The 26,888-nt window shown below is 45.7% G+C and overlaps 1 protein-coding gene across 4 annotated transcripts in view; it reads left to right on the forward strand.

The window, feature by feature from the left end:
• The first annotated feature begins 4,892 nt into the window (after positions 1–4,892).
• The window catches only part of ALOX5 (arachidonate 5-lipoxygenase), a 31,944-nt gene continuing 9,948 nt past the window's right edge, over positions 4,893–26,888 (forward strand). For 2 of the 4 annotated variants that reach the window (XM_086466363.1, XM_086466367.1), the window contains exons 1-10: positions 4,893–5,042; positions 12,668–12,866; positions 14,666–14,747; positions 16,444–16,566; positions 17,311–17,417; positions 21,789–21,961; positions 22,693–22,839; positions 22,938–23,141; positions 23,389–23,475; positions 25,267–25,445. In XM_086466363.1, the coding sequence (XP_086322489.1) occupies positions 4,893–5,042; positions 12,668–12,866; positions 14,666–14,747; positions 16,444–16,566; positions 17,311–17,417; positions 21,789–21,961; positions 22,693–22,839; positions 22,938–23,141; positions 23,389–23,475; positions 25,267–25,445 (1,451 nt within the window). The remainder of the gene's footprint in view (positions 5,043–12,667; positions 12,867–14,665; positions 14,748–16,443; positions 16,567–17,310; positions 17,418–21,788; positions 21,962–22,692; positions 22,840–22,937; positions 23,142–23,388; positions 23,476–25,266; positions 25,446–26,888) is intronic. The other 2 variants (XM_086466364.1, XM_086466365.1) reach the window with 2 other exon arrangements.

Below are 26,888 nucleotides of genomic sequence, written 5' to 3' on the forward strand. Positions count from 1 at the left end.
GGCACGGCAAGGAGATAGAGGGCCAGCAGCTGACTTCCACTGTGAATTTCCATGTAGTAAATCTGAGTGATGCGTAGGCGAACGGGAGCTGTGAATAACAAGCAGCGAAATCCGTGGCAGAGTAGATGTGCCCTTTGTAAGGGGCTGTCCTAGCCCGCTACTAACAGCCAGCTCAGGAATAGCAGCTGCTCGTGTTTTAAGGGCCCACTTTCCCAGCTCCCTGCCTGCAGGTGCACAGACCCCACTGCTGCCTTGTGAAACCATCTTCAAGCGAGGAGTGAGGCGGGTGAGGTGCAGAGGGGCTCGAGTGCAGCGGGGATGGAAGGAGCGGTTGCTGCCTCCCCAGGAAGGCGGCTTGGGGACAAATAAGCCTGGGCTCGCTGCCTGCATCGGGGCAGTGACCGGACGGGGCTGGTTTTGGAAGCGGGTGCCAGAGAACAGCACTGGGTCTCCGCAGCTGCGCGCACAAGCACTGTCTGGGGTGAAGGCAGTTATCGACAGAGATCAGAGATCGTACTCTTGACACCTTTCGCGTGTTTCACGCTGGCAAAGGAGGTGACGTTGCACCCCGCTTATAACAGCATCCCCGTCTTGCCCGTGCCGCGCTGCCCGCCCTCCCTCCAGCCCCCGCGACGTTTCTCGCCGGGCGGCGGGCGGGGAGGGGCCGTGCCCAACAGGGGGCGCTGTTCCCCGCGCGGTGGCCGGCCTCCCGCCGCTCCCCCCGCTCCCGCTTCCCGGGTGTTTCCTGTGAGACCGGGAGCCGCGGGCGGGGGGAGGGCGGTGTCCGGGCGCCTGCAGCACAGCGCGTCGCCGTGGCGAGCACAAGCCCTGCTCGCTCGCAGGCCTGTTGGTCTGCCCGAGGCCCGGAGGGCCCTGGGGGTTCCTGGCTTAGCGCCTCGCTGGCCTTTCGAAAGGCTTTGGGATCAGGCGGGGCAGTGGTGTCTGAGCGGGCTGCGGGTCCTCGGCGCCTGGAGGGGGGTGCAGGCTGGCGTCTGGGCCAGGAAGCCCCTGGCCCTAGAGTGCGCCTTACAGACTGCAGCTCCCTTGGCCTCCCTGCCCTCCACCATCTCGCCAAAGGACTCGATAGCCTGCTTTAAAACGCAGCAGCTGGAAGAGCAGGCAGAAGCGGTGAGGGGGGCCGCATGCCTGAAGTGGGTGGGTGGTTTCGGGAAGGAAGCTGGGGACCCGGGGTTTTCTTCAGCCGGAACAGTTCTAGCCTCTCTCTCCGCCCCGGGAGATGGGCCATGTGCAGGGTGCAGCACGACCTTCCCCTTGCAGCGTAGCCACCACACCAAGAGGAATCCGGGGCGGTGTTGGAGAAGCAATGTGTGTCTGTGTCTGATCCCATGGCCTAATGTTTAGGACACTCACCTTGAATCCAGCTATGTGATCCAGTGGCTATTTCCAAGAGTGCTTTCCTTGTTTGACACCAAGCAGCCATCAGATACAGCACAGAAGAGAATCATGCTGGGGTCTCATACAGTAGGGGTCCCTTCAGGGGTGAAATAATGTGGTCTTTTGATAAAATGATTTGGTTTGTGGTTTTGCATATGCTGGCATTTTGTCTGGCAGGATTTTGATGAAGCATTTGAAAGTCTACCGACAGTAATTATTATCAATAAACCTTTGAAGGTGGAAATCATGACAAGAGTGAGAGGTGCTGAAGGAACAGACTAAAAAAGACATAGCTGTGAAGGGGCTGGTGAAAGGTAGCAAATGCATTCCTACAAATTTCACGTACAGGACTGAGCTTACCTAGTATTTTCTTTAATGAGTTGATAAGAGGAGTTTGTAGCACTGTAGGGAGACTCCCCAGTCACACCTCTGCACAGAAGACAAACCAACAGTCTGAAAACAGAACTGATGACCCAGGGGAACAGGACGGGTTTCAAGCGCTGCATCAGAGGTGAAACACAAAGAAACATGGGAACTCACCAGTCAAGGTTTGAACACCACTTTGCTCCATATTTGCAGCAAAAATGAAGATGCCCAGAAGGTGGCTGTGTGTCTGACAAAAGCTGTTTCTGAAGATCTTGACATGTTAAAAGGGTTTCAGATACATCTTTCAATGAAGGCTGTGAATCTAAATTTAAAGACTTTAGGGCTGACAGCACTTGTGCAAAAATGGAATTGATGTATGATTTCGTTGAAATCTTACGTAAAGGAAACAGGAAACCAAGGAAGAACTTACAAGCTTATGGTGCACTTTTATGCGGTAACATTGTGGATGGAGGGGATTGCAGTGCAGCAGGAAGGATCCCTTGCTGGTTAAATCTCAGGAGCAGTGATCGAATCTCTGGGCTGAGATTCTGCAGCTGCCTCAGGCGTGCCACGCAACAGTTGGCAAATCTTGCACTTCTGGGTGTTACTTAAAAAGTAGCAGCAGACTAGAAATTCATGCTGAGCTATTCAGTAGAGCCAATGCAGGCACAGTGGATTTTCTATATGCCTATATGTAAATACATACCCGGAATGTGGGAGAGGCTTGAAATCTCAGTAACAATATGGTAAAAGGTGGAGTCTCTGTACAGAAGAGATGTAGGAGACCTTCTGTGACTTGTCTGGGTGAGTGTGGCCCAGTACCATCACCCTTCTGTGAAAGAACATGAACCTTTCCAGGGCATCGCAGGCTGTCCTAATTGCTGTGTGGCCACCACTGGCCATAGTGTGTAAGACAGTCCACAATGCATCTTGGGTAGCTGCAATTTTAGAAGCTGAAGCAGAGACTTCCACTTATCTTGCGGCGTTGCCCAGCAGCCCAAGATGCACAAGCCATGCTGGAGTGAGGCACGAGGCACTTTGCGACTGAGCTTGCCAGAACAGAAGCGGGCAGAGCCAGCAATAACTTCCAGCTGTTGACTTTAATTTCTCTCTTCCTCTGTACTTGGAGGTTGGTGGCTGATGGTGCCCACCCAACCTCACCTGTGAGCAGAGAGTGCCTCAGACTGAAAGTGCTACCGAAGTATGACTGGATTAGTTAGTGTCCTACAGTGCTTCCGAGATGGTTTTAATTCAGCTCGCTCTGCGTACCTGTCACTAGAAATTTGCAAGAGCACAGAGACCAGCTAGGTGAGCTGCGCAACAGTAAGGAAATGAGGAGCTTGGTCTGATCCCAGAGCAGTGGTGGAAGGACACTGGGATCTGCAAAAGCCACAACCTGGCTCCTTTCAGCAGAGTATTGTGCAGCTGCTGCTGGCAGCAGCGTGAAAAATAATCAGTGAGGCAACAGGTGTGACAGCATGTGGTGTTTGGTTGCCTGATGTACATGCAGGAGAACAGCATTAGTGGTCTTGATGCCTAAGTGCCAAGTGTGCAGTGTCACTGCTGAGGGGTTATTTTCTGTGGGGTAGGTTGGACTGTGGAAGAAGCACAGCCAGCTCTTCTGTGGTCTTAATGGTAGCATCCTAATAATAGCAGGTATTTGGTGCTTGGTATACTCAGGGTAGGGACTGTGAAATTGTGGGATTTTTAGAGCACTTTGTGGAAATGGGGATTGGTTGTGTATGTACAGCTCTGATGTGTAGATATGCTGACAGTTAGTGTTACACATGGTTGTGCAAAGACAACAGGGTGTTTGAAGAAGCTTAGAGGAATGCAGGGAATAAAGCATGCCAGCAGTAGTGCATATGGGTGTCTAGACCTGAGAAAAGGGTGAGCTGTACATGGATGTCCAGATTTGGTGTGTGTAATGAGGGTGCAGTATGGTGTGAGCATCGAGTGGGTAACACTGGACAATAAAGAGAATGGGATAAATGCAGTGTACATGTGGGGGCAGATGGTGGTAGTGTGTTGAGTCAGCATAGTGCACATCTAAGGTTTGGGCACAGAAGAGGGTATGCCTGCAAACCAGGGTGATTAAGAGATGAGGTTACAGCGAAGGGCAGTTTGAGGGTACATGGCTGAAATCCTGTAAGTATAGAGGTGGTGAGGCACACTCAGCTGCACGGTGGTGAGCTGTGCAGGGCTCTGCACAGCTGTGCCTGGCAGGAGCAGGCTTGCTCTGCAGAGCAGCATGCTGCACACTGAGAGCTGAGTGCTCTGCTGGATTGTGCAACCGTGATAGGATATCAGGAGGAAAGTGCTGCCCGCAGATCTGCGTGAAGCGTGATGGTGTGGAGCTAGTGCAGAGTGGGAGGGCAGGTGCACTGTGAGGGCTGTGTGCAGGGTGCGGGGCAGCTGTGCTGGGACAGGGGTGCAGTGCGGGGTGCGGGGCAGCTGTGCCGGGACAGGGGTGCAGTGCGGCGTGCGGGGCAGCTGTGCCGGGCCAGGGGTGCAGCGCAGTGCGGGGCAGCTGTGCCGGGACAGGGGTGCAGTGCGGGGTGCGGGGCAGCTGTGCCGGGACAGGGGTGCAGTGCGGGGTAGCTGTGCCGGGACAGGGGCGCAGTGCGGGGTAGCTGTGCCGGGACAGGGGTGCAGTGCGGGGTGCGGGGCAGCTGTGCCGGGACAGGGGTGCAGTGCGGGGTAGCTGTGCCGGGACAGGGGCGCAGTGCGGGGTGCGGGGCAGCTGTGCCGGGACAGGGGTGCAGTGCGGGGTAGCTGTGCCGGGACAGGGGCGCAGTGCGGGGTAGCTGTGCCGGGACAGGGGTGCAGTGCGGGGTGCGGGGCAGCTGTGCCGGGACAGGGGTGCAGTGCGGGGTAGCTGTGCCGGGACAGCGGTGCAGTGCGAGGTGCGGGGCAGCTGTGCCGGGACAGGGAGGTGCCGGGGGCGCTGCCGCGAGGGGTGTGCAGGGTGCCGGGGTAGGTGTGCCGGGCGCTGGGGAAGGGGCGGGCGGGCGGGGCCGAGCCGCGCCGTGCGGTGGCAGAGGAGGAGGAGGTGGCTCTGGGCAGGGTCCGGGCTAGGGCAGGAGCGGGGCTCAGCAGCGGCCAGGCGGGTCGGGTCGGCCGGGGGGACCATGCCGTCCTACACGGTCACGGTGGCCACGGGCAGCCAGTGGTTCGCGGGCACAGACGACTACGTGTACCTGAGCCTAGAGGGCACGGTGGGCTGCAGCGAGAGGCACCTCCTGGACAAACCCTTCTACAACGACTTCGAGCGCGGCGCGGTGAGTCCGGCCGGGCGGGGGGCGCCCGCTCCCGCCCCGCGGCTGCCCGCTCCCCGCCCCGGCCGCGTCCTGGGGCTTCACCGCGTACGAGCTGCCGCGTATCTCCCTTGCGGTGCCCCGGGCCGGACCCACACGGCCGGGGACGGTGGAGCCCTGTGCGGCCGCTCGCCCGCTCCCCGGCCCGGCGCCCCGGGGGGCTGCGGCAGGACTGTACTTTTTTAAGCCCTCGTCCCCGTGTGCCGGTGCTGCGGAGCGGGACACCGGGGCCGAGGTGCCTGCTGCCATCCCCGGCCGCCCATCATTCACGTGCCTGTCCTGGGGGTTAGCCCTGGCCGTGGGCAGTCAGTCGTGGCCAAAGATGGGGCCCTTTGATTCTGGCTTACAATGGGCTTTCAGATTTCCTCGTAGTTCCCTTACAAATACTAAAAATATTCGTGTGCTTCCTGTTAATAGGTGATGTTTAGGGTCAGTATTTACGAGTAGTCAGAGCCCTGATATCTCTAAGGAGTTAAACAAAGAGGTAAGAACTTCCAGTGGGAATTACGACACCTGCCAAGGCAACTTCAACAAAAGCTGTAAAACAGCATGAACGTGCAAGTGTGAGAATGAAGCTGGGACCAGGCTATCAGCTATGCTATTCTTTCTGCTTTTTATTGTACCCTGTCCTCTCCATGGTCTTATCACAGTATCCAGGCTAGCTATCTGTAAGCGCTTCTACTCAGTGCACTGTTTTAGAATGGCATTTATTTATTTGCTTATTGTCCACTATGGAAATAATAGACTCGGGTCACTTTTTCTCCCCTCTCAAAATGTGTATTTTATTTGGAAATATAACACAGTTTCCAAAAGGTCTGATGAGATTTAAGCAACTTTGAAAGTTTTAATGAAGTGTTCATAAGTCACTTTGGATATGAGACCTACCACTGCATATACAAGTGAGACTTCACTGTCATGGTGCTGCTTTACCTTTAAGTGTGGGTTTTTTTAACCATGGGGTTCACAGCCTAAGTTAGTTATTCTGTCTCTTCTGCATTAGACATTGCAGATGTGGTTAACAGAAGTCAGCATTATGAACAAGTGTTGATGGCATGTGTAGTATGGTACCCAGATATTTATAACTGATGTCCTGAGGAGACGCTCTAGAAAATTCAGATGTGAGGACGTAGCAGCTGCTGCTGTTGAATTTACTTTCCTTCATGGTAAACATTCATTAGCTTAGAACCTCGTTATCTAAATCTCCCAAATGGACATCCAGTCATTCTTTTTCTGTCACCCAGTGAACGCTCACATATTTAAAGTGAAGCTTAACAGCATTAGGAAGAGAGATTGAAGAAGGCCTCAGACTGTCCTGCAAATTTAGGGTTAGGGTGCTCTCCCAAGGAGGGCTGAGCCCTGCCCAGCTGAGGAGATAAACAGCAGGGTCTCCAGCGACCAGGGAGTTTGCACTTATCCCTGGGTTACAAAAGAGGGTTTCACTGTCTTTGAGAGATGGCTGCAGTGGAGAGCCTATTAGTATCTGAGCATCCAGTTAGATTGGATCCTGTCACAGGGAGAAAATGCCATGATGTGAGCATTAGGTATGTGCTCAGCAGAAGCTCTTGCACTGCTGTGGGTTCAGGTCCAGCAGGACCAGAGGTACCTGCAAGCGCTGGGCTCCGCTGGGTGAGGAAGCAATGAATGGAGGTCTGTGGATGTTAGTAGCACTACAGCAGAGGATGTGTGCACATAAAAGGAGTACTTACATCTCTTTGGGAAGGTAGCTTTTAGGAGTGTTTGAAAGTCTTTGTCTCGGTCCTAGCATTTTACATAAAATGCTTTCTTAGCTAAGTAAGCTTTCTGAGGCTCAGACTGTCTCTTTGTTTTGTCAGACTTATTTCCAGGTGCAAAAGTTCATGTCTAAAACCAGATGAGGACTTCTTCTCTTATCCAAGTTAATTATTTCTGTTAATTGTTGTATGTTTGATACTACAAATGTGCAGTCAGTTTTTTCAGCATGTATTTATTGTGGAGAATGAGAATAACTTTCCATTCCATAAAGTGTCTGGCTCATTGAACGTTTGCAGTATGATTTGGTAAATTTTGTTGTTAAGGATATTTTCTTGAGGAGTGCAGTGTGGTTCTCTAGGCACCTGTTCAGGTAACATTGTGGCCAAAACACCATTGAGTCTTACTAATACGTTATGCAAAGAAAGAAGGAAAGAAAAGAAAAATACCAATATGGAACAAAAAAAAACCCTGAAGCAGGCTAAAAGACTTTCAGGTAGTTGGTTTGTAAAATGTAGCAGCTGGTTTCACAGTTCTGTCTTTAGTGATTCTTTCACTAGCATCTCTATAATTTTCTTTTCTGCAAAGCAATTTGATTATGAAAACATTTGCAAAAAAAATGCACTTTTTCAGTGGTTGACCAGAATTTTACATTATTATCTTGTAAGGCTTTGTTTACTTTCCAGTTTGTTTTCTAAATGTTGGGCCAGGCTCAGTAGTTCCATTGTCCTTGTAATGTCTTCATTTCATTAATGCAAATCTGCATATTACTAGATATGATGAATGAGGGTTTGGGTGAGTTCTGAGTAGGAGATTTGCATGCCAAATGTTGATTGAGGGAAAGGGACGTGGAAAAAACTGAAGGGATTTGCACAATGGTAGCTCAGTTGTAGTTTTTGTGTGACTTACTCCAAGTACTGGACGCAGGCAATGTGGAAATCCATAGCTTCTTTTCTTTACTCAGTGTCTTTTGAGTAAGTTCCTGTTGGTGCCAAGTGATTTCAAAGCAAGTGTTATGTCACTCAGTTCTCTGTTTTCTTCCTGTTACCCCTTTATCTGCTTTTTGCTTTTGTTGAAAGAAATGCACTTGTAAGTATTTCCAGAAGGGAAATACAGTTATTTCCCCTTAGAGTGTTGTGCTTATAGAAAGAGGGGTTGTCTGCGTCATCGTTTTTGCAATATTAGGCTAGTAAGTAGGAGTCTCTCCTCAAGAAGAAAGAACTTAGGTTTTGCGTGAGATTAAATTGCTTGAACAGTATGCTACGGGAGTTTGGGCAGTCCCAATAGTCTGCATTAATTCTGTTCTCTCACTCTGAACTCAAACTGTGTAAAAACTCCTAGCATCTCTGGTTCATCGTGCAGTCATCAGGGATGCCATGTGTTTACCAGGAGACCCTGTACAACAAATGCCATAGAAACCTTGGGGAACCAACTACACTTCTTACTTGGACCTTGTACCGTCTTTGTAACACAACACATCTTTACTGCATTAGCACAGTTGTCATCTCGGGTGAGCCCATGGCATCGCTGGCTTGGAGGCAGTGAAAGTTGGGTGAGACGTCGGGAGGGAACCCTCGCTTTCAGAAGTGCTATTAAAATGGGAACTGTGATGGCCATAAAATGGAATGTCCTTTTTGCATTACATTGACAGTGACTCGTGCAACTATTTTAGGGCTCTTGTGGTATTAGCAAAGGTATTGTTACCAGAGGAATGAGTTTCTTCCAAAGACTGGCTGTCAATGTGACATTTCTGTCAGCTCTTAGGATCCGATTCACATTGCTCTTTGATTTAAATCTTAGATGTACCTATATGGAGGTGTGATATTACAAGAACTATAGAAATACATACATGTAAATGAGGATTTGTAAAAAATAAAATTGTTAGCTGAACCTTTAAAGGAGATGAATTAAAAAAAGGATAGTTAGGTATCTTGGGCAATGAGGAGTTGATGAGAAAATAAGACTAAACCCAACAGGTTTTCGTGAGGACTTGAACTAAAAATAATGCAGTACATTTCCGCTATCCAGACAGTGTCTTTGGTCACCTTATTCTTCCTCTGTACACGACTAGCCCTGGAACTGTAAATGAGTGAGATGATGGAACAAAAATCCCAAGTAGCTGAATACAAAGCGAATCTGATCCAGATGCAGTTTATCATTTGCTTCTGTAGGTTATTGCATTAGTCTTTCCATGTGCAAATTCCCTTTATAGTGATGAACACAAATGGGTAATAATTCACATAGGTTTGTGGATTTGTTTGGACTGTGTCTCTGCAAGGTGGCTACTTCCAGCTCCTGACTGCCAAATGTAACAAGATCATGGTAAAATTGAGAGAGAGAATTCATTTTGTGTTGTAATGGCATAAAGAGGTGCACAAGCAGGAAGTGGCTGAGTTTGAGATACATGATATGACAGCCTGTGACAAGGGACACTTCTGCAAAGTGTGGTCTAGTCCTGGAAAGACATACGAAATTGCAGAAGCACTGACTCAGTGCAAAACTTGAGCCTGGTAAAGAGTTTATTGACACTGGTTTTATTGAGAAAACCGAGAGTTGCACAGAAATGAATATGAAATAGAAATGGTTCAAGTGCTGCCTATTTCTGTAACGATTTGAAGAATGGGAAACAATTTGAGTATGTTATCTACATTTTCTAGCCATCACCCAGAATTCTTTGTGCCAATTGACAAGAGTGAAGGCGAGAATATTGGATGTGGGGTGATAGGCAAAGATCAGGGTGGTGTTTGAAAGCAGCATTGTGGGAGGGGGAATCTCCATTCACTTAGCCAGGAGCACCGGGGTATGTCCTTTAGTCACTGACTGTCGTAGTTGTGGCTGAAGGCACTATTAATAAGATTTCTGAGAAAAGCCACTCAACATTTTTCAGTCTCCATGGCTGATTTGAAATCATGAATCATCAAGGGAGTTAATTTACCTTTACGCATTATCCTTTTAGCTGTTCTGGGATAATGGGGCAGGGAGAGTGGAGGGGTTGAAGAGTCAGCAACATAAACTTTCAAAAAATGTTTAAAATCAGTATATTTACTGGCTCTACAGAAAGAACTCTTTATTTCCTGCTATGGAAATGCAAGGAAAAGTGACAAGCGTCATTTAATGTTGGTTGAAATCTCAGCTCTGTGATTTTCATCTCTCAGCTCACATCCTAGCAGACTCATGCTGTCATCCCAAGCCTGCCAAGGACTGCCATACTATTTGTGAAGCAGTTTGTTACCACCTGGTGTGTATGGGTGTGCTGTTGATGGAAACATTGCAAATTTTTATTTAAGACATGATGGGCTTCCTTTTTGAAAGAAACAGTTCAATGTCTTTTGCTTTAATAGGCATGGGGAGAATATAGCTCAGACTAAGATTAGTCTGTTAAGTCTCAGCAAATCAAAATAAGCACCTTCCGTGACCATTTTACATATTTGAGCCTAAAATTAAATTTTGCATATTAGAAGAAATTCCAATATCCTTGTTAGTGTGAAACAGCCTTGTATGAGTTGCAGTGTAGCAATCATGGCCTGGCAGTTTCAAAGTTGATTGAAGAACATCTTTGGGGAAAGACAGGCAAGGACAATGTTTCATTGTCTGCAGGATGGACTTCAAAGCCTAAAGCTTTTTTTTATTTTTCTGTGGCTTCTCTGAGTCACTTAGATGTGACAAACTTGTATGAAAGCTGGTGGTTTTATGTAGTGGGTTATGAGAGAACTGAGGTCTCTTGTCCCAAGCTTCGGTGGACAGATAGATGTCTTTATCTCAAAATGATCATCACAGATGGTAATTCATGGATAGCTCGTAGAAAAAGGGTACTTTGCATCAGTAATATGGGAAACTTGGGTTAAAATGGTAGAGGAAGGAATGCCAAGGGATCCTTCTTATGTGTGTTCTTCCAATCATGTGACTGCAAATTGCTATGAATCTTTCTTTTGTAACAGTTAAAATAATAAGTGCCACCTGGAGTAATTTAAAAATTACTGGGTTTTTTCCTCCTTTCTCCTGTTTGGAATTTAATCTTTCTTCACTTTCCAGTTTTGGTCCTTATGTGAATTAGCCTTTCCCTAGCAAGTGAGATAGTAACAGTGGGCGTACATCAAATGCCTGGGGAAGGCTAAGAAAGTGCTCCTGAAAAGGGACAAGCGGGGTGTGGTGCCTAGGTCAGGAGGCACATGATAAAGCTCACACAGGTGAGTCTCTACAGGCACTGCAGCATGTCGAGGCAGTAACTCATCCTTTTGATATCAGCAGCTGGTTAGTTTCTAAGATTGTTGACTGTGATGAGAAAAACCACAAGAGAACAAAGTCTCTACTTGTAACCACATGAAGCTTGGCGGGATCATCTGAGCAGAGTAGGCTTTGGCTGCTGCTCCCATGGTTGCCATAGCCAATTGAGCTTTGTTACGATGAGCATTTGACTGCTCCCGTTTGCCCTGAGATGTTTACGCTCTTGGAAAGTGAGAGTCAATTGCCATTCTCCTGAATTGCCCAGCACCACATGGTATCTTACTGGTCATATTTGAAATGATGACTCACTTCTTCCTATGCTGGTGTTGCCCCATAGTCCAAGTGCCACCAGAACTGTCATTTGCTGGGTGCTGTCCTCACATGCAGTAAGAGACTGCATGCATCCCTGAGAGGTTAGCCCCATGAGGAGACTGAAGTACCCATCTCTGGGATAGGTGTTCCCTGTCCTAAATCTGTTAGGTGATTTAGCAAGGCACTTAAGTCAGCATTCGTAACAGCTGTTGTGCTGAGTGAGGGGTGTTTAGTATGGGCAAAAAGTGCTGAGGGGAGCACCATATCCACAACTGTCCTTCTCCCAGGCCTGGCCATGTAGCTGCGGCACTGAAAGCAGTGTTGTGGGAGAGGTGATTTTCACAGTGAACCTCAGCAAAGCTTGGTGTAGGGGCAGCACCAGGACTGGTCTGCTCCTCACCTGGATCTTTGCGTGGCAAATAACTCAAGGTTTCAGGGCCCTGTAGGGTGGTCCTAGCCTTCAGTACCAGCTCAGTGCAAGGACCCTGTGACCAGAACCTTAGCATGGGAAAGCTAAACAGACTAGCTGCTGTGCAAGTCTGGACTGAGGTCCCTCCACATTCCAGGACTCATGCGCTTTAGTTCACTCCAAACTGAGGAAGGAGCTAAACCACGTTCCCACATGCTGGCTTGTTTTCTGTGAAAGCATGAAGTGCCTCCAGAGCTAGATGGGGTTCTTGTGAACCTTGTTTTCAGTTAGCTACTTTGTACATTCCTTTGTACATGTGAGCTGTACAAAAATAAAATGTATCATTATCCAAATCTGAGCTGTGCAAACATAAAATGTACTATTGTCCTCATTTTAAAAATGGAGAACTGAAGAAGACTAGCCAGAGGAAGCACAAGACAAAGGGGATTTAGGTGACCTGGATGCTGTCCTTAATCTGAAGCACATATGACTAATACACACAGGTTTTTACATTCCTGCTCCAGTGTGTTAATCTCAAATCATCTTTCCACTCCAGTTGCATGAGTAGATGGGCCCAATCAATATCTCTTTCAGTTATTGCTAGGAGAGCATTAAATGGTTTCATGGTCTGCATGTTTTTCTCAGACTTTGCAACATTTCAGGGAGTAGTATAATTTTTAGATTGCATACAAAAATGTTTCTCTGTTTCTGGAGTGTTTTGCATGTTCTTGTTTGTTCTTTTATTCACCTTTCTGTTGCATTGCAGTCCAATAATAGGTCCTCCTTTTCTCACCCACCAGAAGCTGAGAAGTTCTGTTGTGCCCATGCCGTATTGGGAAAGGCCAGGTATAATTGTATAGTGCTGGCTGTGCTTCCTGCATGTGCAGTGGCTCATTGACTGTATTCTGCTCTGTAGGTTGACTCCTATGATGTGACTGTGGAAGAAGATCTTGGAGAAATTCAGCTAATAAAAATTGAGAAACGAAAATATTGGTACCAGGATGACTGGTACCTTAAGTATATCACTGTAAAAACACCAGTGGGTGACTATTTGGAGTTCCCATGTTACCGTTGGATTACAGATGAAAAAGAGATTGTCCTTCGAGATGGAAGAGGTGAGAGCTGTAAGAAACCTGATTTCCTGCAGAACATCCAGAATTCTTCCACCTCTCTTTCCCCTTTCCCCATGTACCTCCCAATCTTCTCTCTCACATGGACACCCACTGCCAGTCCCTTTCTGCATCCTAGACCATGGGCTTTCCCTGCTGACTAGGACTGCTTTCTGAGCAGTTTGTTGGGCGCTGGCAGTTGAGTTGGATATTTCGGGAAGCATGTGCAAGGAAGAGTCCTTACACTGGCTTCTTACACTGATCTTGAATTAGAAGGCTGACCCTAGTGCCAAATTCTTGTCTGTTCTGCATCTCTGTTGCTGGAAGCCCTTTTGATCGAATTAGTGTCCCATCTTTGTTTCATACTAAGCCCCTAAGTGGCCCATGATTAATTGCCTGTAAATTGTCCTGTTTTCTTGAGAGTGAAGTAAAATCCCAAAGCAGGCTGCTCAGCAGGTGCAAGGACTGACTTGAAACAGCAGCTTCACTTTTCACCCTTTCTGTTTGCATGCTTTCAAGTCCAGGAGCAAGCAGGGTAAGATGGTTATGACTGCTGGAAGTAGTGGTGACCAACTGAGAAAAGTGTTACAGCACTTCTGTGCTCTGTTCAGTAGCCTCTTGGACCTAAAACTTGTGTCTCTGACTACCTACTTGCTGTGATCATGGTTGGGGCAGACATTTGTCGCTGATGTTTACTTGTTCCCCTCTGTGATTCCTAGGGTACATTGGCTGCTGTAGTGGTCTGCAGCATGAGTGCCTGAAAACAGCTGAAACAATGTATGAGGTGGTAGGAAATAAATGTTTAACTTCCCTTTAAGTTTTTGGCTACTCCTGGCTGAGGGATTTTGTGTTTGAAGCATTTTGTTGTATAATCACAACTATGTGCCAGTTTTTGGTCTCCACAGGGACTTTCCATTTTTCATAATTTGTTTTATAACAACTGTAACACTTCCATGGAAAACAGCTTTGCATGGCTTTCAGAGTATGGTGAGGTAGAGGACAAAAGCAGGTGAAACTCTATTGGTGACTTGAACACACCAGCTGGAAACCATTACCCATATATGTTATCAGTTTTATTACCTCTGATATTTTCAACTCCAAACCTCAAACAGCTATTTCCATGAAATTCCTGCTGGATTTATCTGCCTTCCTATTTGTGTATGTAAAGTGAGTCATGTACCTTGCCCTTTCTCTGATCACTGAGGAAGTCTCTGTGCTATTTAATGGTATAGTGAATACATGGTCAGAAGAGCAAGCCATCTGGAAATGAAGTCTCACTGGTTTTTCTTTCTGTTGTCATGATAAGAAGATACGAGTATTGCCCCAAGCTGACAGGGCAGAGCACAGCTCAAGGAGAGAGGATAGGAGATGTTTCCTGGAGATGTCTTTTAGCAGAGAAGATTAGCTGGAACAATGTAATTTCTCTTATTGATGAAAATTCCTTTAGATACTGAAATGTAAAATTAATTCCAATGACCCTATCCAGATCATTTAACACTAGATACGTACAGCATGTGTCTACACTAGAAATCCAGGTTTCTATATACAGTTGAGACATGTGTTCCTGCCTTGAGCTAATTGCCCCTTGGAGGCACCAAGTTAAGAGCTTATCTCCTTCCACAGATTCTATAGGAACCTGTGTTTCTGCTCGAGGTATTGAATTGGATTGTGTAAGCATTTCCCACAGAACCTTTGTAAAGGTATAGAACAGAAGTTTCAAGGTTTGGAAACATTGCTCTCCTCAAGACCTGGGTGGCGATAGATAGAGGAATCTCATAACCCTGTTTCTTTCCCCTGTTACACAGCGAAGCTCTCCCGGGATGACAAGACCCAGATTCTCAAGCAGCACAGACGCAAAGAGCTCGAGACCCGTCAAAAAATGTACCGGTGAGTTTCACATAGCTCCCCAGAAGGTCCAGGGCCTGTTCTCATCAGGTCAGGGTTTGGCAGAGTATGTTCAGATTCTCGTATTGCTCTAATTACTGGACCGCTGTATAAGAGAGCATAAGTTACCATGTTGGCCATATATGTTTTTTACTTAGATGGAGTTCACTGTAAGTGATGATCATCCTGGTGCAAGTGGCATTATGAGATACTTGGATCCCAGATAAGCCTATCTGCAAGGCTTAAGTAGGAATTCAGTGGTATGGTCTCTGTATAGGCCCTCTGGCACACAGTTGTACCTTCAAGGAAGATCTGAAGGCAGATTTCATTTACCTTTTACAAGCAGTATTCCAGTTTTGGAACATGATCTGAACATGTCAGCTCTTACTGGAGCTTTTTGGCTGCTGCAGCAAGCTAGTTTTAGTTGTTTCCTGCACCAGGGTGCAGTGGAAGATCTGGCCCTGTTTGAGTGAACTGGAATGTGCTATCAGAACACAGTTGTGATATCCACCTTTATACTCTCATAGACATATTTTCCTAATCAAGTTCACAATGGGAAAATAATATCTTCTATCAATGGGTAACTCCAGAAGGAATTAGACATTTCCTTTTCCTAGGAACGTACTCTCTGTTAAAATAACAAAAGTTTCTTGCACTTGCATCTCCTTATCATGAGAGTAAGGATCAGAAGGACAGAGGGTCCATTCAGAATTGATGGATTGAGGCTTGGTGTATGTGTTGTTGATATCATTTGACTAAGAAAGGATCTCGCTTACAAATGATGGGAAATAGAGCAAAGGAAAATACAGCTCAAAAAGATGTGTGGCACAATTTTATTTACGTATGCAAAAAGAAAGGCAAACCCATTTGTAATTCCAGGGAACCAGCTATTTACAATTCAGATGCATAACTGATAACACACAATGCAGTCTATGTGTGGCAGGCAGTTTGGAAATACCATTGGAACAGTATTCTTTACATATCACCTTCTTTTGTTTTGAAGTAAAAATGGGGCACAGTGCAAGAACACACAAGGCAGAGAAGGTGTGCCATGACCATTAGGCTCTTCTGAGGACATGAATCAAGACTATCTGCGTCTCTTGGAGAGTTGCCTTTTGGAGGAACCTAAATACATGCCTGAGTACTTTTAGCTGCTGTGTCTTAGTTCTGCAAAAATGTATCCCCAAGAATGAGTGTGCTTTGGGCAGCTGTCTGTCTCTCTCTCTACTCCCCTCCCAATACCTTTGAAGCTGCGGCCAATTTCAACCAAATGTGACGAGTGTTTGGAAATATCACAGATATTAAGTTATTAAGTTAAGGTTGCGGAGTCTCCTTCTCTGGAGGTTTCAAAACCTGCCTAGACGTGGTCCTGGGCAACCTGCTCTAGGTGAACCTGCTTTAGCAGGAGAATTGGACTAGATAATCTCCAGAGGTCCTTTCCAACCCCTACCATTCTATGATTCTGTGATTTCAAATTTTGTGAAGGTAGGTGGCCAAGTAGATGTCTTCCATTGTATTTCAGGATTCTGTGAGGTACTGGTAGGTATTGATGTGGTATAAGTCATGATTTTTGGCCCAAATGAATCTGTCGCAAATTGACTTTATAGAGCTAAGTCACAGAAGCAGTGTAGGTAAAGGAATGACACAGCTCTTGTTCTGGTAAATTATGTGGTTAATCCAACTTCTTTTGTTTTCTCAGCTGGAAGGAGTGGCATCCGGGCTTTCCCTTGAGCATTGATGCCCATTCTCACAGTGACCTGCCTCGTGACATCCAGTTTGACAATGAGAAAGGAGTTGACTTCATTCTGAACTACTCTAAAGCGTAAGTGTTTGTGGAACTTTAAGGAGTTTTGCAAAATCTCTTTTGGGGCAGGGTAAGGATCTGATCACCTTTTAAGTTTCATTAAAATCTCAAAATTGGATTCTTTTTTCCAGCCAGATCTGCAGTCAATCAAAGTAGGAAAGATTTTTATTTTTTTTTTTAATATCAATATTTTAAGCTTTTCATACTGGGAAATGACAGAGCCTCTGCATTCTCATTAGACACTGTTTTGGCTGTAGATGGATGGAGGTGGCATTGGTAAAAAGCAAAGGAAGAAGGGCTATTGGCACCTCATACCTTAGGCTCTTGACTTAGTTCTCAGAGTCTACCTATGCCCCTGTGTCTCTTTATGTCACCATACCCCTTTCTGAACTGGTGCTAATAATGACCTTAGCACTCTCAGCTGATGCTAACTACTGATGATGTGTATAGCACTAGTTTTTCTGACTGTAGTTTTTCCATTAGATAGGTCTTAAAGCAGTGCCATTGAAGGCTGCCAAGAGCAACTCTAGAATGGAGTTCAGTAAATGCAATAGCAGGGGCTGGGCCTTTGAGATGCCTTTCAGGCTTGAGTGTAAAGGTACAGCCAGCAAATTTAATTCTGCAGGGTGACCAATCTCACATTCTACCACAGAAAAATTTACTGTGTATAGGTATATAAAAGGGTTGAAAAGAATGGGGAAGGGTATTGAGGAAGCTGGAGATTATTTTTTTCAGAGATGTTCTGTTTTGTTTCATTTTTAGGATGGAGAATCTTTATGTCAACCGTTTCATGCATATGTTCCAGTCCTCCTGGAGTGATTTTGCAGATTTTGAGAGGATCTTTGTCAGAATCAGCAACACAATCTCTGGTGGGTTTATCAGTATTCACTAGTGTTTGCATGGTAGAACGACTAATTAGTTGTCTTGTACATACCTGATTAGGATGGAAGTGCCTGACAGACACTTCTAAGCCTAGAAGGCCACTTCTCCTCTCCCATGGTTTTTGATAAATAAACTGTAATCCTGGGCTGCTGAACACACCACAGCCTGCAAGATCAAAAAGCGAAGCTATGATCTCACACAGACTAAAATTGGGAATTGATCAGTGACCCTTCTCTGTCCTGAGCTATTCCGGAGGTCAGGCCAGTTGGGCATCATAGTCCCTTCTGGCTTTTAGAAATGTGTTTTCAGGTAGGTGCAAGTCCCATAGGACAAGTTTTCATAAGTATTTCACATCTAAACCTAGAGATGGCTTACTGGGAGTGCTTTTCAGAGCGTATTAGCTGTTAAGGCATTTTTGAAAGTTCGATTGTGTATGTCCCACTTCAGCCATCTAAATACATGGAAAATCTCCAAGGAGGCATGTTTGGAAATGTTCTCCACTAAAGACAAGTACGAGGGTGACCCCTCTTGCCTCTTACACAGACCAGATCAAAGGCTGTTGCCTAACGTCCCAGCCATGTGCTCAGTCCTGGTTACACTGCTGCTAACAGTCCCAGCTTCTTGACCCTGTCCCAACACAATGAGGGTACTACTGCCACAGTTCTTCTGTCATAACCTCACTTTGTAGCTCCCCTCGGTCAGTTCTTGTGGGCCATTTGTGTCAATGACACAGGGCAGCTCAAATGCTTTTCAGCAGTAAGTTTTTCCCAACAGGAGTCATTTTGACAGGATTTGTTTCAGGCATGAAAGCCCATGCTGTTACGCCAGCAGATCTAGGGGTGGGTTGCAAAGAGCTGGGAATGACCTGGGAGCTGTAGCTTCTTCACCTGATCCTGCTGCAGCCAGGATGAGCCATCAGACCACAACCTGAGGAGCTGTGGTTCATACTGGAAATTGGTGTGAGCTAGGCCTGAAAAGGCTTGTAGCATTTATCCAAAATATCATTGCTTTTCAAAAATGTGTCAGAATTTGTCGTGCATACTGCATTAAATATCCTGCTGTGCTTGCCATTTCATACATCTTACTAGAAGACAAAAGTCCCTCTCTAACTAAGGCTGTTTCACTTTTGTATGCAGGGCCATTCAGTTTCTGCAATATCTTTCATACTGTTAAAAACTCCATTGATGTAGTATTAACAAAATACTACAAAAATACGTCTTTTCTTTAACCCTTTTCAATATGGAAATCTTAGTAGTTACTTGAAAACACAGTAAAAAGAATTGCGGACAGATACGCGGTTTGGAGTTTCATGGTGTCGTTTCTGTAAAGCAGGGCTGGGAAGCCTTTGGTCTGTGAGCCAGACCCAACTGTATTTATTTTACTGTAATATTGGATATAATAGATACACAGGTACTGTAAATTGGTTAGTGTGTGGCTCCTCAAATGTGTGTGAATAGCCTGTTCAGACTCTGCAAAGGAAAATACTTGTCCCTACTGCTCTGAAGTTTTGCTGTTCTTCAGGCTGCCTAAGGACCAGTTAACAGAAATAAGAATAATTTCTGTGGTCTCAGGTATAAAATAAAGCAGACAAGGTGGCCAGAGCTATTAAAAGCTAATTACAGGAATTTGTTACATTTAATAAGATTGCTTGTTAAAGTACGTTTAACAGAAAAAAATTAGATAGTATCTACAACTAATTTTATTGATAAGATTTCCATACTCATGAGGAAAGCTCCAATTCTGAGTTTTAAACGTTAAGCATCGGTTTCAGTTACGTTAATGCAACTCTGAATCTGCTTATATGCAAGCCTTGGCAGAAACAGGGCTAATGGAGAAGGTGGTTCAAGGCATTTTTCAGTCATGCAGTTTCTGTCCAAGGCGATGAGTCATTTTTTGCTTGGTGTAAACTTCAGATAGAGCTCCAGACTCATTGTGCAATTGACAGAGATGATGTAAATGTCAACTTTAAGTAAACTTAACTTTTTTCTTCTCTGTTAGAAGGTCTTGTAAGTTTCGAGACTTTTTTTTTAATGATCACTGCATTCCTTCGGGCCTATCTTTTTCATCCTTTCACCCTTTGTAGAAAAATAAATTGCTTTAAGAAAAAGTTCTGCCTTGTCTGAAAATAGGCAATAGTGGAAAACTTTTTCCACTATTTTTCTCCTGAAGACACTGTCTTGGTTTGAAAGACAGGTGTCTGCGAAGGAAGGCAGGAGCCTCCCTTGAAATGGAAAGTGCAACCCCCTTCCCTCCAAATTATTATAATTTTGAAATTAACGGGCCTTCAGGCAAAGATATGGGGAATAGGAATAACAGTTCTTTACTAATATATATATATATATAACACAAGGCAGGGAAAAACAAACAACCCGCTGGTTTACACTAACAGAGTCAGAAATACAACCTGACACCCTGTTAGGGTGGCAGTAGCAGTCCGATAAGATGCTGGCTGCAGTCCTCCTGAAGCGATGGATGTAGTTCTGTTGAAGCAGCGATCAGGTAAAAGGGTCTGGTCTTCCTCCGAAGGTCCAGTGGTAGGTAGGTAGCTCTTGTCCTCTGGAACTCCAGTGGGGGTGAAAAACTCCTCTGGGAATCCAGTGGAAGAAGGCTGCTAGGGTGTTCGAAATCTCAGTTTTTATTTGGCATGGACTGCTTGGCTCCTTCCCCCCGGGCGGAGCATCTCACAACGGGATGGGGAGTCGTGCGGCAGTTCCTTGATGGGCCATTAACAGGAGATAGCCCAGGAGCGAGTTATCGATGGGTCAGGCGATAAGGCATTCTTGTGGCCAGTAACAGGAGATAGTCCAGAGGGGGGAGGCAGGGAGCACCGCCCCACCTGGTCTCAACAGCTCCTGAAGATGGTAATAGAATACTTTTTTTTTTCCCTTTTGGCACATTTTACACTGTAACCTAGGACAGACACCAATGGGATTTTTCACATCAATCATGTTTTTTCTGACTCTGAACTTGTAGGATGAAGTGGCAACATGACATTATGAAACAGAACACTGCAATTGTGGAAAACATCCAGCAGTACTACACATTTAGTAGAAAAGAGATGGAGTACCCAAAACTAGCATTTTATTAAGAAGAGATGTTAATATAGGTTTATATTAGCAATTGAAAAATAAACAGAGGAAAAAAAATGTTTTTATAACAAGCGAAACAACGAATGAGCAGTTTTACTGAGTCAAAGTCAGAACTCTTCCCCAGGTGACCCTCACCCAGCTCCAACCAAAAGAACCGCTCCAGCCACTGCTGTTCTTTCCCTGCCCACAGTGCTCTGTATTTCCCTTCTCCTGTCTGTGCCTTCTTTTTTGGACTCATCCCTCTGTACTGCATACCCTGAGAATTTGAAGAGTGAGATTAAAAACATCATGGAAGACCTGAGAAGGTGGTTTGCAGATGGAGAGAGATTTTTCTTAGGAGTGGAATATTTTACTCCTCATTGCTTCTGTACATGGAGAAACAAATTATTAACAATTTAATTGGACCTGAGCTGGCAATGTGTACTCACAGCCCAGAAGGTCAATGGTATCCAGGGCTGCATCAAGAGCAGCATGGCCAGCAGGTCGAGGGAGGTGATTCTGCCCCTCTACTCCATTCTGGTGAGAGCCCACTTGCACTGCTGTGTCCAGCTCCGGCGTCCTCAGCACAGGAAAGACATGGATCTGTTGGAGTGGGTCCAGAGGAGGGCCACAAAAATGATGAGGGGGCTAGAGCACTTCCCCTATGAGGACAGGCTGAGAGAGTTGGGGTTGTTCAGCCTGGAGAAGAGAAGGCTCCAGGGAGACCTTATAGCAGCCTTCCAGTACTTCAAGGGACCTATAAGAAAGATGGGGGCAATCTTTTTAGCAGGGCCTGTTGCAATAGGACAAGGAGTGATGGTTTTAAACTAAAAGAGGGCAGATTAAAACCAGGCATAAGGAAGACATTTTTTACGATGAGGGTGGTGAAACACTGGGACAGGTTGCCCAGAGAGGTGGTAGAAGCCCCATCCCTGGAGACATTCCAGGTCAGTTTGGACAGGGCTGTGGGCATTCTGACCTAGCTAAAAATGTCCCTGCTCACTGCAGGGAGGTTGGACTAGGTGACCTTAGGAGGTCCCTTCCAGCCCTAACTATTCTATGATTCTAATTCTTCTCAAAGTGAAAAGCAGAGATTACATTGTCCATTTAACTTAAATGATTTTTCTTAAAATTTGATGGCACGTTTTGAGTCCTTTTTTTTTGCTACTTTTTTTAGTCAAAGTTGCAGTGCAGTATTGCAAAAGGTGGGAACAAAAGCAGGAATCCTACAATGCAGCAGGATATTGATGCAGAGGAGATATTGATGCTGCAGCCTTGTTTTTTCTTTAGAATATGTGATGCAGCACTGGAAGGAAGATTTTATGTTTGGCTACCAGTTCCTGAATGGATGCAATCCTGTGCTGATCCGGAGATGCACAGAGATACCCAAGAAGTTCCCTGTGACTATGGATATGGTAGAATGCAGTCTGGAGAGGAACCTGACCCTGGAGGAGGAAGTGAAGGTACGGCTTTGAGTTGGGTTAGACTACATCTGTTCCTTCTCATGTCCTCTAACTTCCAAACCCTGTTCTAACTGCCTTCAGCCACATCTCCTCTCTTCAGGCTGTATGGTTGGTCATGGCAAAGCTGGTTGTCTCTGCAGACTGGCAACACTAGTGTTTTCTCCTGCTATCCTGGAGCTGCAGGCCATGCCTTTCTCCAGGTCCAGTTAAAGAGATGTCGCCAGGAAGTGAAGGGTCCTTTTTCAGTGGTTTCCTCTGAAAGTTTAGGGATGGACTGACTGCCTCAGAGGGGAAAGCGCCTCTCTCTTTCCTGGTAGGGTCTTACTGTGTTGTCACATGCAGAGTTGAACTAACATGCTGAAGAAGGGTTGGCAAGGGTGGTGCCTTGCTTTTGTTTGTACAACGGCCACAAACAAACAGCTGGCAGTGTGAAACTTGTTTGCATCTTAGTGTCACTGTGTGAATGCCAAGTATATAGTCACTCTTTGCTGAAGGGCTCACTATCAGACTCAGCAGACACAAGTCAGGTACTTTGTGTAAAGGTGCGTGCTGTCTCAATGGCATCATCCCTGAGCCACCATGATCGAGGGGGGGCAGTGGCTACTCATAACCACAGGGCACAAGCCAGCCTCTGGCCAAGACTTCTCGACCTTTTTTCCAAGCCTCGCTGCTTGCACTGCATTAAAACACATAGTGCTTTTTTCTTTTTTTTCTTTTTTTTTTTTCTCCAGCAAGGAAACATTTTCATTGTGGACTACGAGCTGCTGGATGGTGTGGATGCCAATAAAACAGACCCGTGCACAATACAGTACTTGGCTGCACCCATCTGTCTGCTGTATAAGAATTTGGAGAATAAAATTGTACCCATTGCGATCCAGGTGGGTATACTGTCAGGGTCTTTAGAGGGACACATTGCTTGTTGTCTCATCTTAAACATGAATGACTTGGGGTTTTGTATTCTTTTGATATCTTTCAGCTTGGTCAAAAGCCCGGGCCAGACAATCCCATATTCCTTCCTTCAGATGCCACCTATGACTGGCTGCTAGCTAAAATTTGGGTTCGCTCATCTGATTTCCACATCCACCAGACAGTGACCCATCTCCTACGGACACACTTAGTGTCAGAGGTGTTCAGCATAGCTATGTTCCGGCAGCTGCCTGCTGTACATCCCCTCTTTAAGGTTGGTTCTTGCATGAAGGGATGTATGTGGATCAGGGAGCAACCATGTGACTAATGTGGGTCATGTTAGTTTGACAAACCAAAAGGAAGTGCTGGTGATAGCTCAGCTGAGATAGTTTGGTTTGTTGCCCTGCAAGGCAACATACAGCTAAGCCACCAGGACTTCCTGGACTTCAGACTTTACACCTGGTTGCTGTTGAATTCAATCAGGGAATTTGCCTTCTTTCACTGTTTGTCCCATTTCACAGCTCTTGGTGCCACATATGCGGTTCACAATAGCCATCAATACCAAAGCCCGAGAACAGCTCATCTGTGAATGTGGCCTTTTTGACAAGGTAAGTAATCCCATTTGTGAATCTTCCTTATTCTTCATGGTTCCATATGTGTGTTTATCCTTTAACCACCAGATATCGCCTTGTTTCTTGACTTTTCTACTAAAGGGCAAACATAACTAATACCCCTTGAGAAACTGGCACGTAGAACTGATGCCTTGTTGTAGTGAAGATGTCGTCTTTTACTTCTAAGTAGCCAATTCAGAACTGGCCAATGTCAGTACTGAGTCAGTATCTCACTTATTCATAGCTGTCGTGGTTTTGGCGTATGAGTATAGGAGTGCAAGGTAACATAATATGCACATACATCGCTGCACATATATGCACGTGGTTAAGCCCCCAATTTCTTTTAAGTACTCAGTTATTCATCTTGGGGCAGAGTGGTGAGGAAAAGAATTTGTGATTGCAAAAGGAAATTTTCATCTCAGAGAAGGATGTGTAGATAAGGTAGATTTTTAAGCCCAGAAATAATGGGTGTAGATTCCAGCCTGTCTTCTTGAATTGCCATAAACAGCAGACCTGCAGATCCGCAGATCCGCTAGGATTAAAGCTCAGCTTCATCTGAGTCAGTGAAACACAGCCGTATATCGTGATCTGTGGTGCAGCTCTTAGGCCAAATCTGAACATCTAAATCTGACTGCCCTGGTATTTAACGTGTACCCAGCTCTTCCTCCCTTGGCTACCCCAGATGGCATGCTGCATCTAGGCACTGCAACAGGCTGGCATGCAGCAGTCTCTGTGAGAACATGCTAGCAGCAAATGGGAAGTGTGGGGAGGCTTCAGCAGCCCTTCCAAAGAGGGAGCCTGTGTTTCAGGACAGGTCCCCTTACACGTCTGTTACCAGATCAAAAATAGCTTCCATGCTTCAAAGTTTTTCACCCAAGGAGAAAACAGAGGTTAAATCCAGGCACCTTATTTGTCTTCTGTACTCCACTGATGACTGTGGAGACCTGTCGGGCACTCCCATCCCTTTGAACAGAAGCATAATGCCCGTGCCCTGTGCATATGGGATGAGTGTATAGCTGAGACCTGCCAGCGGGGATCCTGGAGTTCCAGAATTTGTTGATTCTGATGTAGGTGAACAACGAGACGGAGGACGATAAGTGTAAGCTGACTACTGCTACAGCACGAGCATCATATGCTAGGAAAGCAACATTTGGGAGCTTTTGTGCAGTGATTATCTAAAGAGTTTTTCAGTGCTGTTTGTTGTGGACACACTGTGTTTTCCAAGTGTTAACATTTCCCAAGTGTAATATACCGAACATATACCGAAACCCTGGTCGGTCCTCATCAGTAGCCACCCAGCGGGACTGGTTTCCTGGCTTAAATTCCAGGGTGGCTAATGGTAGCCTGCATTCCTAAACACTTTCTCCTAAACCATTATGCAGCATCAGTGGGTGGTTTAGCAAAAGCCCAGTTCTAACACACCCCTGGCTGCCTTCCTTCACACACATGTCAGTTCTGGAGCACAGGGCTGGCAGAAAGTACATTGGGTTCACACTTCGATGTTGCTGTACTTTATTGCTGTATTCCATTATAAGCAGGTGCTGTACCTATGGAGAAAATGTGGATATTAACAGGGATTCATGGGAGAGGTGTGAAATCTCTGAAGTCAAAATGCAAGTTGCAGTAGACCTCTGCAGTGCGGTATTTGTTTGAGTGGCGGTGTGGTTTTCTCGTTGAAAAACAGATTCACTAGCATTTTGAATACCATCTCCTGTGAATCTGGGAAGCCACTCTTAGCACAAAGTGAACATAATCTCCTATGTTCTTGTCTTGCCGTTCTTCTTGGAGGCAAATGCTACAGGTGGAGGAGGACATGTACAAATGGTGCAGAGAGCCATGAAAGACCTGACTTACAGCTCGCTCTGCTTCCCTGAGGAGATCAAAGCTAAAGGGATGGACAGCAAAGAGGATATCCCTTACTACTATTACCGGGATGACGGCATTAAAGTCTGGGAGGCTATAAAGAGGTAAGAGACCGTAGTTCTCGAAGTGGCTAATAATTCACTGTCACAGAGACACAATTTCATTTGCTCTCTGCTCACTTTGCTCTTCCTCACAGCCTTGTGAACAGCACCTGGGCTGTTTAGTCAAGTGGTGCCTTTTCCATCCAGCATATCTCATCTGAGGAAAAATATATAGTCAAGCACACACCCTTGAAAGACTGTTAATCCCCGCTTTTTTCAGCCCTGTAGGCCCTGTTATAAGCATGTACTCTTCTATGGGATTTCAGAGTTTAGTGAGTTGGAATTTAGCCCTGCAAAGGGAATTTAATTAGCTCTTCTTTTTTTTTAGCTATGCACAAACCAAGAGAGAAGCCAGCTCTCTGAGCCAGCCATGGGAGCTCGTCAAGGTTCTTATGGAGTGGAAATGTGAGCTTGGCTTGCATGAGAGTTGTGTTTTGAAACTCAATAAATTAGGCATTAACTGATTCAAGCAAAACCTTTCTTAAAATGCCTTAATCTTGCAATGCCCAAGTTTTGTCAGGAAGGGCATCAGTTCTGAGTCAGGTACTGCAAGGCTGCTCGACCACACAAACGTGGCTCCTTTTCAGATATGGAACACTACCTCAGAATAGAATGATTCATATGGGTTTTATTCTACAGTGGCATTTGATTTAACAAACAATGTATTTTTGCGTGGCGTAAGTTGCTTCCTAAATATGCAGCTGTTTCTGGTCTCATGGCTTTTGAAAAGTATGTTCATTAAAAATCAGGTCTTTTGTGTACACAAAGTTGGCGGTTTATAATGCACGCGTAGTGTTTGAAGTGTTGGATACACCTTTGTCTCCTGTGATTTCTCTGTGTTTTGGCAAGGGGTTATCTTGCAATGTTTCCTGCAATTGTTAGTGCCCATTTGAGAGAAAAGGAAGTTATAACTTTTCTGTGGTTGTTGTCTTGGTGTAGCCCGTTTTTTTGTCCCTCTTCTCTTTCCTGTGTTCCTTGCTGATTGAGATATGCCATTTCAAATACCAGATAGTACTTAGTCAACTCAATTTAGTTTGACTGTGGCTGTTACCCTAGCTGGATACACTGCCTCAAACTTGGCTAAGAGATTGTTCGTAAGTGAATAATTTGGTTTATGTTTGATATGGGCAGTGCCCTTTTGAGTGTGTGATGTTCTGACCATGAACCCACTGTCATGCATGTGTCTAGTCACCATGAACCTCCTACACTCTGCAGGGGTGTCAGTCTTCACTCTTGATGAAATATCCCCAGCATTGCTTCACACTTGGCAGATGGCCTAGACTTAAGAAAGCTGATACGGTTGTCCCTATAGAAACAATGAAGCTCACATGGCAAATTTTTATACCCCTTCTCTAGTACTCACCTTCTTATTTGTGATCTAACCCCAGATAGATATTCCAACCCAAAGATATTCCAACCCAAAAGACCTCACCCACACTTCATACA

The sequence above is a fragment of the Leptosomus discolor genome, chromosome 6, assembly GCF_034619465.1.
Source record: "Leptosomus discolor isolate bLepDis1 chromosome 6, bLepDis1.hap2, whole genome shotgun sequence".
In the NCBI taxonomy this organism is placed as follows: domain Eukaryota; kingdom Metazoa; phylum Chordata; class Aves; order Leptosomiformes; family Leptosomidae; genus Leptosomus; species Leptosomus discolor.